At 40.3% G+C, this 15428-nt stretch overlaps 1 protein-coding gene across 2 annotated transcripts in view; it reads right to left on the reverse strand.

Moving 5' to 3' along the window:
* NDUFS1 (NADH:ubiquinone oxidoreductase core subunit S1) overlaps nt 1–15428 on the reverse strand; it is a 40948-nt gene that overhangs the window by 12950 nt on the left and 12570 nt on the right. Inside the window, exons 1-10 of one of the 2 annotated variants that reach the window (XM_026454614.2) lie at nt 13529–13649; nt 12426–12502; nt 11168–11249; nt 10946–11076; nt 10321–10506; nt 8321–8455; nt 7449–7563; nt 6117–6262; nt 5370–5498; nt 1305–1434 (exon numbers count right to left, since the gene is read on the reverse strand). In XM_026454614.2, coding sequence (XP_026310399.1) covers nt 1305–1434; nt 5370–5498; nt 6117–6262; nt 7449–7563; nt 8321–8455; nt 10321–10506; nt 10946–11076; nt 11168–11249; nt 12426–12502; nt 13529–13618 — 1221 coding nt within the window. In that variant the 5' untranslated portion in view covers nt 13619–13649. Of the gene's footprint in view, nt 1–1304; nt 1435–5369; nt 5499–6116; nt 6263–7448; nt 7564–8320; nt 8456–10320; nt 10507–10945; nt 11077–11167; nt 11250–12425; nt 12503–13528; nt 13650–15428 lie in introns of those variants that run through there. The other variant, XM_023219408.3, reaches the window with a different exon arrangement.

The raw sequence follows: 15428 nt of genomic DNA on the forward strand, positions 1-15428 counted from the left end.
AAACCATCCTGGCCAACATGGTGAAACCCTGTCTCTACTAAAAATAAAAAAATTAGCTGGGCATGGTGGCATGTGCCTGTAGTCACAGCTACTCGGGAGGCTAAGGCAAGAATCGCTTGAACCTGGGAGACTAAGGTTGCAGTGAGCCGAGATCACGCCACCGTACTGCACTCCAGCCTGGGGACACAGCAAGACTGTTTCAAAAAAAAAAGAAAAAAAGAAAAGAAAAGAAAATGTTCTCTGAAAATAGTAATCACCTACCATATGGGGATGGAAATTAGAGAGGAGAAAGGAAGACTTGTCACTGAATATTTTTAAGTATTTTTGATCTTTTAATCATAATTTTTTTTCTATTCAAAATAAACAAGTTGTGCTTTGCTACTTCATCCTCTTGCACATCACCTTCTTCCCTACACTTGAGACTGTTTAAGTGAAGCAACTATCTTGGAACCACAAGCAAGCAAGAACTCAAGGAATACAGGCACCCATGAGCCACCTTTGGGAAAAGCAAAACAATAAAGGCAACAACAAAATGAATTAGAGAAAGAACTCAAATGAAAAAAACATGTACCTCAGAAACGAAAATTGAAGGACTGGTAAAATGTTAAGGAATAACTCATTTTGTAGTGAAGAAAGATTTAATTGAAGTTAAAAGTGCAATTCTTCCAGTTTTACTTTGATTTCTTTTCAGCTAATTTCAAGAAAATTAAACTCTGGTAAATAAAAACTGCATGTACAGTATGATCTCATTTTTGTTTGACTATCTAGTCAGCCATCTTGCTTTGCTCTCTGTATAAATGGAGAGATGATTATGATGTTTTATCAATACCTGTTTCGGGGTAGTGAGATTTTACGTAATGTTACACTTTCTTCCTCATGTTCTTTTCTGTATTGGTATAAGTTTTTTTGGGGGTGGGACAGAGTCTCGCTCTGTCGCCCAGGCTGAAGTGCAGTGGCGCGATCTTGGCTCACTGCAACCTCCGCCTCCTGGGTTCAAGCAATTTTCCTGCTTCAGCCTCCCAAGTAGCTGGTACTACAGGCGCATGCGGACACGCCCGGCTAACTTTTTTCTGTATTTTAGTAGAGACAGGGTTTCACCGTGTTGCCCAGTCTGGTCTTGAACTCCTGACCTCAGGTGATCCGCCTGCCTTGGACTCCCAAAGTGCTGGGATTACAGGCGTGAGCTACTGCGCCCAGCCTGGTGTACGTTTTAACACTCACATAGGATTATTACAAAAACAGTTGTTTAAATAATAATAATAATAAAAAATCAACAAGAGTAGATACATATAAGTTGAGAGCACCTGGCTAAATGGATGACTTCCCGAAGCAATGTCTTGAAGAATTTTGGGGGAGTCTCCCAGGTGGTCATATCTGTAAGTGAGGTCCACTGGACTGCCTATAAGGGCCACTTTTAAGTCATTATGCAGCCAGCTGAAATAAAAACAACATTTTTAGAAGTAAATAACTAAGCTAAGCAGTTATTGGTCTCATCAATCCTAAGTGATACAGCTGTTTACAAAATGTTAAAAGCACAGACAATACATTTAACAGATATGATCTACTATGTACCTTTCAAAACAGTGTTGCAAAAATGCATGCCAAGGCAATTCAATGCATTAATTTGCTATGTAGAAATGCTATCTAGACCAGGCACAGTGGCTCACATCTGTAATCCCAACACTTTAGGAGGCTGAGGCGGGTGGATTACTTGAGGTCAGGAGTTCGAAACCAGCTTGACCTACATGGTGAAACCGTGTCTCTTCTAAAAATACAATATTAGCTGGGCGTGGCGGCGCATGCCTGTAGTCCCAGCTACTTGGGAGGCTGAGGCAGGAGAATCGCTTGAACCCAGGAGGCAGAGATTGCAGTGAGCTGAGATTGGGCCACTGCACTCTAGCCTGGGCAACAAGAACAAAACTTCGTCTCAAAAAAAAAAAAAAAGGCTATTAGGCCAGCTATAAAAGCTTTTTATTTATTTATTTTTCTTTTTGAGAGAGAGAGTCTCACTCTGTTGCCCAGGCTGGAGTGCTGTGGCGTGATCTCAGCTCACTGCAAACCTCTGCCTCCCGAGTTCAAGCAATTTTCCTGCCTCAGCCCTCTGAGTAGCTGGGATTACAGGCGCCTGCCACTAGGCCCAGCTAATTTTTGTATTTTTAGCGGAAGGCAGGCTTTCACCATGTTGGCCAGGCTGGTCTTGAACTCCTGACCTCAGATGATCCACCTGCCTCAGCTTCCCAAAGGCTGGGATTATAGGTGTGAGCCACTGCACCGGCCTAAAAAAAATTTTTAATTTTAGAATTAATCTGTAATTTTTATTTTGCAGTATTTACATGGCAAGGTCAATTATCTCTTAATTATCCATTAAGGATATTTAAACATTTTCATAATTCATGAAAATATACTATGTTATTCATATTTATTCTCTACAGCAGGGAACTATAGCTCCAGTTCTTCCAAAAAGTTGTAAGTGCAGTGACTATATAGTCTGGTTTCTCTGAGATAGTGCTGTTTTTTTTTTTTTGAGACGGAGTCTCGCTCTGTTGCCCGGGCTGGAGTGCAGTGGCCGGATCTCAGCTCACTGCAAGCTCCGCCTCCCGGGTTCACGCCATTCTCCTGCCTCAGCCTCCCGAGTAGCTGGGACTACAGGCACCCGCCACCTCGCTCGGCTAGTTTTTTGTATTTTTTAGTAGAGACGGGGTTTCACCGTGTTAGCCAGGATGGTCTCGATCTCCTGACCTCGTGATCCGCCTGTCTTGGCCTCCCAAAGTCCTGGGATTACAGGCTTGAGCTACCGCGCCCGGCCTAGTGCTGTTTTTTTTTTACCTGTTATCCTGATATAATTATTAATTCCCTCTTTCACTCCCCTAGTTCAGACAAAAACTATATGGCTACCCTCTTTATCTCTAAGATGTAAATTTAAAAGACAGACATGCTACAAAAGACAGACATGCTACAAAATAACTGGTTTGTGTTCTTAAAAAAAAAAAAAAGAAAAAAGTCAAAAAAGGGACCAGAAGAGTTATGAAACTAATTGTAAACTAATAAAAGAAATGAAAACTAATTGTAACATATGACTCCAGAATGAATCCTGAGGAAAGAAAAAAACTGCTATAAAAGAAATTATGAAAAAAAAAGAAATTTAAATATAAACAGTGACTTATGAAATAATACTGTATCAAAACTAGATTTCTGGCTGGATGCAGTGGCTTATGTCTATTACTCCCAGCATTTTCAGAGGCCGAGGCAGGAGGAACACTTGAGCTCAGGAGTTCAAGACCAGCCTGGGCAACATAGGCAGATCCCGTCTCTACAAAAGGTATTTTAAAAAATTAGCTGGGCATGGTGGTGCATGCCTGCAGTCCCAGCTACTCAGGAGGTTGTGGTGGGAGCATCATTTGAGCCCAGGAGGTCAAGGCTGCAGTGAGCTGCGATCATGCTGATATACCTTAGCCTCTGTGACAGAGCAAGACCCCTAATACAAATACTAGCTGAGCGTGTTGGCATACGCCTGTATTCCCAGCTACTCGGGAAGCTGAGGCAGGAAAATTGCTTGAACCCAGGAGGCAGAGGATGCAGTGACCCGAGATCGAGATCTCAAAAACCTAAAAAATTAATTTTTTTTGAGATGGAGTTTTGCTCTTGTTGCCCAGGCTGGAGTACAATGGCGCGATCTTGGCTCACCACAACTTTCACCTCCCAGGTTCAAGCAATTCTTCTGCCTCGGCCTCCTGAGCAGCTGGGATTACAGGCATGTGCCACTACGCCCAGCTAATTTTGTATTTTTAGTACAGATGGGTTTCTCCATGTTGGTCAGGTTGGTCTCAAACTCCCAACCTCAGGTGATCCGCCTGCCTCGGCCTCCCAAGTCGTGGGATTACAGGTGTGAGCCACTGCGCCCAGCCTAAATTTCTTCATTTTTTAAAAAATTTTTTTTTGAGACGGAGTCTCGCTCTGTCGCCCAGGCTGGAGTGCAGTGGCCGGATCTCAGCTCACTGCAAGCTCCACCTCCGCCTCCCATTCTCCTGTCTCAGCCTCCCGAGTAGCTGGGACTACAGGTGCCCGCCACCTCGCCCGGCTAGTTTTTTGTATTTTTTTTAGTAGAGACGGGGTTTCATCATGTTAGCCAGGATGGTCTCGAGCTCCTGACCTCGTGATCCGCCCGTCTCGGCCTCCCAAAAGTGCTGGGATTAGAGGCTTGAGCCACCGCGCCCAGCAATTTCTTCATTATTTAAGAGAATGCTCCTTGTTCTCAAGAAATCCACACTGAGAATTTAGGTATAAAAGGGCACTATGTCCACCAGAAACTTCCAAATGATTCAGAAAATTAGATTCACACATATCTATATATATACATATGTAGTGTATGTACATACACACACACACATACACTATATATATACAGACACTGAGAATCATAATACAAACATGGCAAGACGTTAACATCAGTTAATCTACGTGAACAATATACAAAATGTATACAAAGACCATTTCAAGCATCTTGAATTATTTCAAAATAAAAAGCTAACAAAATAAATTTAAAAGACTGGTAAGGAGAGGAGAAAACGGACCTATTAGAAATCGTAGAAACTAGGCGTGGCACTTCACACCTGTAATCCCAGTACTTTGGGAGGCCAAGGTGGGAGGATGGCCTGAACCCAGGAGTTTGAGACTAGCCTGGCAACATGGCAAGGCACCATCTCTAAAAAATTTTAAAAATTAAAAAAAAAAAAAAAAAAAAAGACTGGGCACAGTGGCTCACACCTGTAATCCCAGCACTTTGGGAGGTCAAGGCGGGCGGATCACGAGATCAGGAGAACAAGACCATCCTGGCTAACATGGTGAAACCCCGTCTCGAGGCGGAGCTTGCAGAGCCGAGATCGCGCCACTGCACTTCCAGCCTGGGTGACTGAGTGAGACTCCATCCCATCCCAAAAAAAATTGGCCGGGTACGGTGGCTCAAGCCTGTAATCCCAGCACTTTGGGAGGCCGAGACGGGCAGATCACGAGGTCAGGAGATCGAGACCATCCTGGCTAACACGGTGAAACCCCGTCTCTACTAAAAATACAAAAACTAGCCGGGCGAGGTGGCGGGCGCCTGTAGTCCCAGCTACTCCGGAGGCTGAGGCAGGAGAATGGCATAAACCCGGGAGGCAGAGCTTGCAGTGAGCTGAGATCTGGCCACTGCACTCCAGTCCGGGCGACAGAGCGAGACTCCGCCTCAAAAAAAAAAAAAAAAAAAAAATTGTCTTCCAGTTATCTTTTGGAGTCTCACTACCACTAACCTATTAGGAAGATGTCATTTTTCACATATAAAACAAAAAAATTACGTAAATATTTTTAAACCTTGAATAAATACTATTACCAACCTCTTTCGAATTCTAGCATTAAACAGTGGTGCCTCAAAACGTGGATTTGTACCAACCAGAAGTACAACATCTGCCTCTTCCACACCAGCAATTGTAGTATTAAGAAGATAATTGGAACGCAAATCTGTGCTAGAAATACAATATATAAAACGCAAATTTACTTTAAAATACATACATACAGAGAATTCATGAAATATTCTATCATCAAACCCATTTCATTTCCAAACAAAAAATTTTATGAAGTATTTCTAAATTAAATGAACATTTCAGATACTTTTTTTTTTTTTAGACAGAGTCTTACTCTGTCACCTACTCTGGAATACAGTGGTGTGATCTTGGCTCACTGCAACCTCCACCTCCCAGGTTCAAGCGATTCTCCTGCCTCAGCCTCCCGAGTAGCTGGGATTACAGGTGCACACCACCACGCCCGGCTAATTTTTTTTGTACTTTTAGTAGAGTCGGGGTTTCGCCATGTTGGCCAGGCTGGTCTTGAACTCCTGCACTCAGGCGATCTGCCTGCCTCAGCCTCCCAGAGTGCTGGGATTACATGCGTGAGCCACCATGCCCAGCCTGAGATACTTAGTGATAAGTGGATTCCTCTATTTCCCACAACTTCTGGTTTGATCTTGGTCTATACGTGAAAATAAACTGGGGGATATGTTGGAGAATCCAGGTTGTCACATTTTATACATAACTTCTAACTAAAAGAAGAAAGGAAAGCCTAGATCCTAGCTTCATATTTCTCACCCAGCTCCTGCAGTGGGGAAGACCTCTTCAGTGCATAAGGTGTCAGAGTCCACTCTATTAAGCAAATCTTTGAGAGCTACTAGGGCTTCAGCATCCACCAAGCCACCTGCAATTGCTGCCACATCTTTGCCTTGAAAACTCTGCAACTAAAAATATGAAAAGGGTATCACCAAGAAACCTACATGCAGCAAAGACCACAATGAAATGTTCAGAAAATAAAACGGTAATTGTTTTCAAGTACAAAAAAAGTTAACAGACTTCTGATTAAAAAGGTTTACAACACGGCCAGGCATGGTGGCTCATGCCTGTAATCCCAGCACTTTGGGAGGCCGAAGCGGGGAGATCACCTGCAGTCAGGAGTTCGAGACCAGCCTGGCCAACATGGTGAAACCCCGTCTCTACCAATAACACAAAAATTAGCTAGGCGTGATGGCATATGCCTGTATTCCCAGCTACTCTAGAGGCTGAGGCAGGAGAACTGCTTGAACCAAGGAGGCAGAGGCTGCAGTGACCAAGATCAAGATCACGCCACTGCACTTCAGCCTGGGCGACAACAGCGAAACTCCATCTCAAAAAAACAAAAAAAAGTTGTACAACAATTATTAATTAATCTAAAGTGAAAAGCTGCAGAGGTGTTATGTGGGGCCACAGCTAATAACATCAGCTTGGAATGAAGCTGTTTCATATTTAGGAACAAAGGCACTTCAAAATGAGGTCTGAAGTGGAACTATAGTTACCTTAAATGCAACCTCCTCTGAAGTATCTGCCTTTCCCTCTAGTGCTTTATGTTGTCTTTCTCTAACAAGAAAACTATTCCCTCCACTCGTACTCTGGCAAGCTCATATTAATTCTCAGATTCTTTAAGAATCACCTTCTGTAGGAAGGCATCTTTTTTTTTTTTTTTTTTTTTTTTTGAGATGGAGTCTCGCTGTGTCACTCAGACTAGAGTGCAGTGGTGCGATCTCAGCTCACTGCAACCTCCAAGGAAGTCATCTTGATATGCCTGTCCTAGTTAAGGATTCCTCCTACATGCTCTCACTCATACTACTCCCTATATAATTACTCATAGCTGCATATAATAATTGCTGAATTGTGCAACTTTCTCCAGTACAAAATTGTAAGATGCAGGAATGACATGTCCGTGGTCTTTATATCCCTTAATCTAGCATAATATCTAGCATATGTCCTCAACAGATGTCTGTAAAATGGAAGATTAAATCATAATCTTGGCAAAAGGAAAAAAGGGAAGAAACATACATCCCCCTTCTTCATGGCAAAGATGTTTCTTGATAATCACAAACACTATTTAACACTATTTATTTCAATTTTTACCATTCCAGCTACACGAGAGAGTGCATCCTCCCAAGAAGTATAGGTTAAAAGCCCTTTTTCATTTCTGATCATCGGCTCGGTAAGTCTTTGACGTTTTAGCCCATCATAGGCAAATCTAGAAAACAGAAATTACATGATTGTGGAATCTTGCTAAAGAAGTAACTATAATTTTCAAGTTAAATCAATGAGAAATGTTATTTAAATACAGTACTGATTAAAGTGTCAAATATCTAAACACCTAGATACAAGTAATTATTTTAGATATTTTTAGAGATGAACTAATAGATTTTAAGAACTTCACCTAAAACTAAAATACCATTTGAAAGTCTGATTTCTTCCCTTAAATACATACAAAAAAAAGTTTGATTTCTTATACTTTTAGCTAACTGAACAATCTTAAAATTACAACACAAAATAATCTGACAGCTAAAAAAGGCAAATCATTTTTATTTACAAAACATGAGTATCTCTAAATATTTTGTCAAAATTACATTGTGCAAACTCTTATATTTAGCTTCTTTCTCAAGCAATCATCCCGCCTTGGCCTCCCAAAGTGCTGGGATTACAGGTGGGAGTCACCAAGCCCAGCCTAGCTTCTTTTCTCTAATGAACAAACTGAAATAAGTTGAGAATGTATCAATCTACTTCAATTTCTCCACGTGGGAGGGAAAAATATCTTTCTCAAAGTAAACACAATATCCAGGAATTGACCTAGGACTATTAAAATCAGTATTATGTTATATAAGCAGCTCAGATTCCAGTAGTCTATATTCAGTAACTAATTTGCAAATATAAAAGATAATTCTTTAAAATTATCATAAAATTTCTTTTAAATAAAGTGCAAAAGTTAAGGAAAACAATATAGCATATACCTGGTTTTATCAGAGATCCATTCTTCATTGATGTCCTCATGCATACGTGGCAAAATCCTCATCACTTCTCCAGTTCTTGTGCTTACCACAATATTACTTCCAACTGCATCCATTACATCAATGGATTCTGTCTTTCTGAGAAACACATATGGTGTTTACTATGGTGCTTTTGAGAATAAAGAAAGTTTCTGTCACCTGGTTTACCAAAAACAAATTTTTACAATTAATTCCCTTTCTGAATTACTTTAAAAAATGAAGCTCAGAGGAATTGCAATTAAATAAAAGAACCCCCCATACTTTTTTTTGCCATGGGGTCTCACTCTGTTGCCCAGGCTAGAGGGGCATGATCACTGCAGCCTAGAACTCCTGGGCTCAAACTATCCTCTCACCACATTTTAAAAATTTTTTGTAGAGGCACTGTCTCATTATGTTGACCAGGCTGGTCTTGAACTCCTGGTCTCAAGCAATCCTCCACCTTGGCCTCCTAAAATGCTGGAATTACAGGCATGAGCCACTGCTCCTGGCACACCCATATTTGAACACAAATTCCTGGCACAGTAAGGAAGCCTTTAAAACTATTATCTGACACAGAAGCTAGTTTGAAGGGGCTCCAACTAGCCAAATCTGGGACGATTCAAAAAGAGGGGCAGGATTTCTGTCTATGAAAGATTAAGGAGCTCAAAAAATCTTCCCACTGAAAAGCAAAAGTAAAGCTGGACAAAAATGGCAAAACCCACCATTTCAGCAGTTTAGAGATGTAAATGCATACAAGAATGTGTTAAGCTTTTATGCACTGAAAAACTGGTGGCTGGGCTCAGTGCTGCTCCTGTGCTCTTCTCTACCCCCTCAAAATGGAATTTCTTCGAGGCTGGGGCAGGCTGTGAAGACGAGAACTTCTTTGGTACAGATGGAGACAACTCACTTAATTTGGAGCAACAGGCAAACTTGTCTGTGGAGGTGAAGCTTTGGAGGTCACTGTAGCTGAGGATAGCCAAGCTTTTACTAGCCTAAGTTTGTAGGGGTCATTGCGGCAAGCATTCCTAGCAGAGACCGCCACATGTGCAGGTGAAGCCAGAGAGGGCTCAATCTATTCACAAACTCCTGGATAACACTGAGACCCACAGGGCCCAGTGCAAAGTAATAGCTGGGCAGACTTGAAAACAGCCTGAACTTTGAATATGCTCCTCCATCCACATACAGATTCACTGGCAAAGAATTAATTAGTATTAGGTCAAGGTGTCTGAAGTATAATTATACCTGATTACTAAACTATGCAGACACAGGGGAACTCCTAAGAAGCCTCACTTAAAAATAAAACCAAGAATATTAAAATACATTCAAAGAACCAAAGAAAATAATGTTTAAAAATTGAAGGGGATGTATGACAACCACGAATCAGCAAGTAGAGATTCTCAGTAAGGACATAGAAATTATATGGAAACAAAAAGCCAAATCCCAAAGTTGAAAAACATAAAGTTTAAAATTGAAAGATAATTTGTTATGCTTTAAGAACTTTAAAAATATTCACACCTCTTGCATCTATCTACTCCATTTCTTGGTTTAATCAGGAGAATGAGAGATATACACAGAAATTTATAAACAGCAATGTTTTTTACAGATTTGTAATCATAAAGAAATATACAAGCTAAATGTCTATTAGCAGAAACTGGTTAACGAACATGACATTCCTCATAGTTGAAAACTAATAAACAACAACAATATGAATTTAAAATATCAACACTATTAAACTCCTTGGAAGAACACATGAAAAAAATAATTTTGTGGTTGAGTACTTTAGAATTAATTTCCAAGAAAACTACAGTTAATTTGCACAGGTTCAATCCATTCTAACTACTTACCTTCTATTTAAAGAGTTTTACTTAAACAAAAAGTCAACAGACCAAAACAACTGAAACTCAGGAAGAAAATGAACCTTAATACATTTTTGAATAGTAATGAATTAAGGACAAAAAACAAATGGTCATAAAATACAAAGATACCTTGTTTCCCAAGGCCGGGCAGTAAAGGCATAGGGCTTAGAGGTTAGGGCACCTACAGGGCAGATATCAATGATATTCCCAGACAGTTCAGACATGAACATCTTTTCAATGTATGTGCCAACTTGCATATCATTTCCTCTGCCTGTTGTTCCCAAATCATCTACTCCTGCAATCTCACTTGCAAACCTACAAGATAAAAAATGTGCCATCAATGGTTAAGTCCAGCAAAATTATTTCCTTCCTTATTCATGATCACAAAGAGATGATTTTCAAAACACTAAAAAATTTTGTATTTTCAAAGGTGAGCACAGTCCTAGAATAAAAAAACAATGAAATGTTTACATTTAATTGAGGTGTAACACACATGCAGACACTTGTACAAATCATATGTGTACAACTCAGCAAGTTATGAGTGAAAGCAAATGCTTACAGATTTTAATTTTTAAACCACCTGAAGTTGGTACTAAACGAAAGTGAACTGATTTTATTGGTGTATCAAAAACAGCATCCCTCTTCTCCCACCCAACAAAAGTAGCCATTCTTTCCAATGTTATTATTCATCAAATTATGACTATTAAGTATACAATGATATTCTATAATAGAAGAAAAAAGGAAAAAAAGTTACCTGATGCAGCGAGTACACTGTATACATCTTGTCATGATGGTCTTTACCAATGGCCCAATGTTCTTGTCTTCCACAGCACGCTTCCCCTCTAAAAATCGGCTCCTATCATTTCCAAACATCATGGACTGGTCCTTAAGTAGATTATTAAATAGTCAATTGAATGCTGCTAGTAAAATTAAAATCTGAGACAACCAAAAAGATTGACAGAATTCTACTACATACCTGCAGATCACATTCACCTCCCTGGTCACAAATAGGACAGTCCAGTGGGTGATTTGCTAATAAGAACTCCATCACACCTTCCCTGTATGAAAATTGTAACATATAAAATGACTCTCAAATACACACACACTGACATAAACTGCTGTCACTCAAAATGACCTATAGACTTTATTTTTTTTTGAGATGGTGTCTCCCTCTGTTGCTCAGGCTGGAGTGCAATGGCACGATCTTGGCTCACTGCAGCCTCCAGTCTCTGCCTCTCGGGTTCAAGCGATTCTCTTGCCTCAGTCTCCCAAGTATCTAGGATTCCAGGTGCCCACCAACCCACCTGGCTAATTTTTGTATTTTCAATAGAGGCAGGGTTTCATCATGTTGGTCAGGCTAATCTCGAACTTCTGACCTCAAGTGATCCTCCCACCTTGGCATCCCAAAGTGCTAGAACTGCAGGCGTGAGTCACTGTGCCAGGCCCACCTATAGGTCATTTAAACAACCCTTATAGATGTATTTTTTTATACAATTAATAGTAATTTTACATTTAGTATCAGAAATGCCAATTATCTATCATTCTGGTAATATTTTTTTAAGAGACGGGATCTTGCTATGTTGCCCAGGCTGGCTTCGAGCTTCTGGGCTCAAGTGATCCTCCTATCATTCTGGTAGTATTAAACACACAATCTGGAAAATGCTTAGAGGAGCCTAGAATAAAGTATAATTAGAGAACATAGAAAATTATGATTTTTGGTCAGGTTTGGTGGCTCACGTCTGTAATCCCAGCACTATGGGAGGGAGGCTGAGGCAGGATGATCACTTAAGGCCAGGAGTTCGAGACCAGCCTGGACAACACAGTGAGACCTCGTTTCAAAAAATAAAGAAAATTGTAACTTTTAACACCACCAAATGATCAAAAGTTGCTGAATGGTCCTCAGAAAATATTCACATTAATTCAAAATAAAAACAAACACAAGCAGTCCCAGTACAATATAGTAATAGCTTAATAAGTCCAGATTAACCCTTCATCATAAGTTGAGCAAGTTACTAAACAAGGATTTTTAATGCTGATCCTAAGGCTCAATACCATAAACTCCTGACTTGACCTCCTCTACTATGTAGTACTCACTTCTATTGCTCCTAGAAGCTAAGCACACCAACTTCTTCAGAGTTTGATATTAAATTCTTAATCTATGGGAAGGTCCAAATACCAAAAAGTGTAATTTTCTGCTTTATGAAAGGGTACTACGTTGAATAACAATAAAGTACCTGGCTTTCCTGGATTTTTCTGAGTTTGTTAGGATATTCCAGCCCTTCATTACTGGCATGGCACAAGCAGCTACAACCTGGGATTTCAATGAAAAAAAAAAAAAGTGTATTTGTATTTATTTGTAATTACAAGCAACTCAATATATAAAAATGTTAAATTATATAAAAAAATTAAATTATACATTTGATAACAGGCAAAGAACAGGGTATTTTTTAAAACTGAATTTTTATTCATAATACTACGACCTGGTACTTTACATTTATCCCAGAAATAAAACATCCTGGTTTTTAGGTGTATTCTAATAGTCAATGCAATGCTTTATTCTGCTCTGAAACAGAGCACCAAAAAACTGCTTTGACTAGCAGACACTATTGAATAAAAAAATTGCATACACCGGCCAGGTGTGGTGGCTCAAGCCTGTAATCCCAGCACTTTGGGAGGCCGAGATGGGCGGATCACGAGGTCAGGAGATTGAGACCATCCTGGCTAACACGGTGAAACCCCGTCTCTACTAAAAAGTACAAAAAAAAACTAGCCAGGCGAGGTGGCGGGCGCCTGTAGTCCCAGCTACTCGGGAGGCTGAGGCAGAATGGCGAAAACCCAGGAGGCGGAGCCTGCAGTGAGCTGAGATCCGGCCACACTGCACTCCAGCCTGGGCGACAGAGCGAGACTCCGTCCCAAAAAAAAAAAAAAAAAAATTGCATACACCAAAATGAAATTAAACTACTCAAAGTGAACTTCTTCCCTGCAACCCTTTTCTCTACTAAAAATAGCAGGGCATCAGCACTTTTAATTTGCTACTTGGCAACTCTACATCCTGGTTTTATATTATACAGCCATCTGGAAATAATGACAGCTATAAATCACCTTTAATTTCTAGATATATTACAACTATATGGCACATGTGTTTTTAAAGCACTTCCATCTATTTGTTCCCAGTTTTGAAATGAAGAGAGTCAATTGTACAAAATAATTAAATTTATAGATAGAAATAAAGAGGGCTAGGTTATCCACTACAATATTGATTCTAAATAAAGTTTGCTGCAAGATTGAAAGTTTTCTAACTTCTACAGCATGGTGTAGAATTTTAGGTATCAAGTACCTTGGGGGCTTTCTCAATTTCAACAAGGCACATCCTGCAGTTTCCAGCAACAGACAACCTTTCATGATAACAGAATCGAGGGATCTGCATGCCAACCTTCTCACAAGCCTAGAAGTAAAAAAAAAAAAAAAAAAATGCATGAGAATAACCTGACATCACTGCTGTTATTGCTGAAACACACACATACAGCATCTTATTACTACTATCTATAATAATCTTAATTCATTCTTATTTCAGTCCCTTTCTTTGTCCTTCATTCTAACCCGTCTCCTCTGAAGCTGCCTCAGAGGATCTCAGAATCCTTGGCATGACTTTGCCTTATGTGGAAGAAACTGGACAAAGTATTCTTCCACTGTGCTGAAGACCTGACTTCCCATATCCGTTCTGAACCATTGTCCACAATGTCCCCTCAAACTCTGTCCCAGTGGTTTCATACCTGGACTTCTTCTTTGCCTAGCTCCCTTCCTTTGGATTAGAGATTTCACTACACACTATCTAGCTGGCTATCTGTCTTTGGCTTCTATATCTCACCCAGGACTCACCTCCCACTGGGCTGAAGGTAATAACCATGTTCAAATTTCCTCTAGAGTTAATTCCTCCATCCTCAGCCCTCGTTCTAAAGCAATCTCATCAATTTTCAATGTTTAAACTGGTTAGCAAAAATATGTTGAGTGTTTCCTTTGCGCAGGATGCAGGTACAGTAGTGAACAAGACAGACAGTGTCCCAGCCTTCATCCTAGATCCTAGCTGACGTTCCTTATGATGATTATGTCCAAACCTTCATCTGCAGCCGTGTTAGTTCTGCACTTCTTCAAGCTTCAGATTTACAGGCCTTTGTATGTGTATGTTCCAGAGACAGCTTAAATTCCAATGATTTCTCTCCGCTCTATACACTCCAAAATAACCTAACAAATGCAGAAAACCACAAAAATTCCTCTGGTCTCTTTGAATTCTAAAGACCTATCTGTCTCTCTGTCTCTACTGAAACTTTGTGGGTTTTTTTTTTCCTCACCATTAAAGTAATATTGGAAAGTTCTGTATAACGGGGGAAAAAATTCCTTGAGTTTTCATCATTCCTGAAGGCCTGTCTATATGTCATTCTCCCTTGAATCTACCCTTTTGCTTTCATTCCCATCGCCACTATCTATTTTAGGGCTTTTCACAGTATCCTGTCCCAACAATACAAAATGCTTTTTCCTTGTCTCTTATTCCAGTCTTGCTATTCTCCAAACGATCATCCTCTACAGTCACTGTCACCCTGCTTAAATAGGCAACAAAACTCCTGATGGATCAAAATATAAACTCTTCTGCAGAGCAGATACTGTATATCATGACTGGACCTTCCCTTCCTCAATAACCTGATTTCCTGTGATCTCATCTTCTACTTATACCTTATGTTTCATCAATATTAAACTATCTGAAGTTTTCAAAACATGACAAGCTATCTGCCTTAACTTTTTCCATAGGAAATGCAAGCATGTCCTTCTTGTACACATATGAACACACCTATTCATCCTTTAACACTCCTCAGGGATGACCTGAGGCACCTAACATCTCTTTCTACTACCTCTTATCCCTGCCACAACTTTTTGCTGTACCTTGAACATACATTTATTATATATCATATTTTGTGCTTTCATGTCTGTGACTGGCAGATAGTCTAGAAATGATTGCTAAAATGAAAGAAGAACATTTAGATCTGTGACAACTTACAAATGGAATGAAGCGCCGGGCGCGGTGGCTCAAGCCTGTAATCCCAGCACTTTGGGAGGCCGAGACGGGCGGATCATGAGGTCAGGAGATCGAGACCATCCTGGCTAACACGGTGAAACCCCGTCTCTACTAAAAAAACAAAAAACTAGCCGGGCGAGGTGGTGGGCGCCTGTAGTCCCAGCTACTC

The sequence above is a fragment of the Piliocolobus tephrosceles genome, chromosome 11, assembly GCF_002776525.5.
Source record: "Piliocolobus tephrosceles isolate RC106 chromosome 11, ASM277652v3, whole genome shotgun sequence".
In the NCBI taxonomy this organism is placed as follows: Eukaryota; Metazoa; Chordata; class Mammalia; order Primates; family Cercopithecidae; genus Piliocolobus; species Piliocolobus tephrosceles.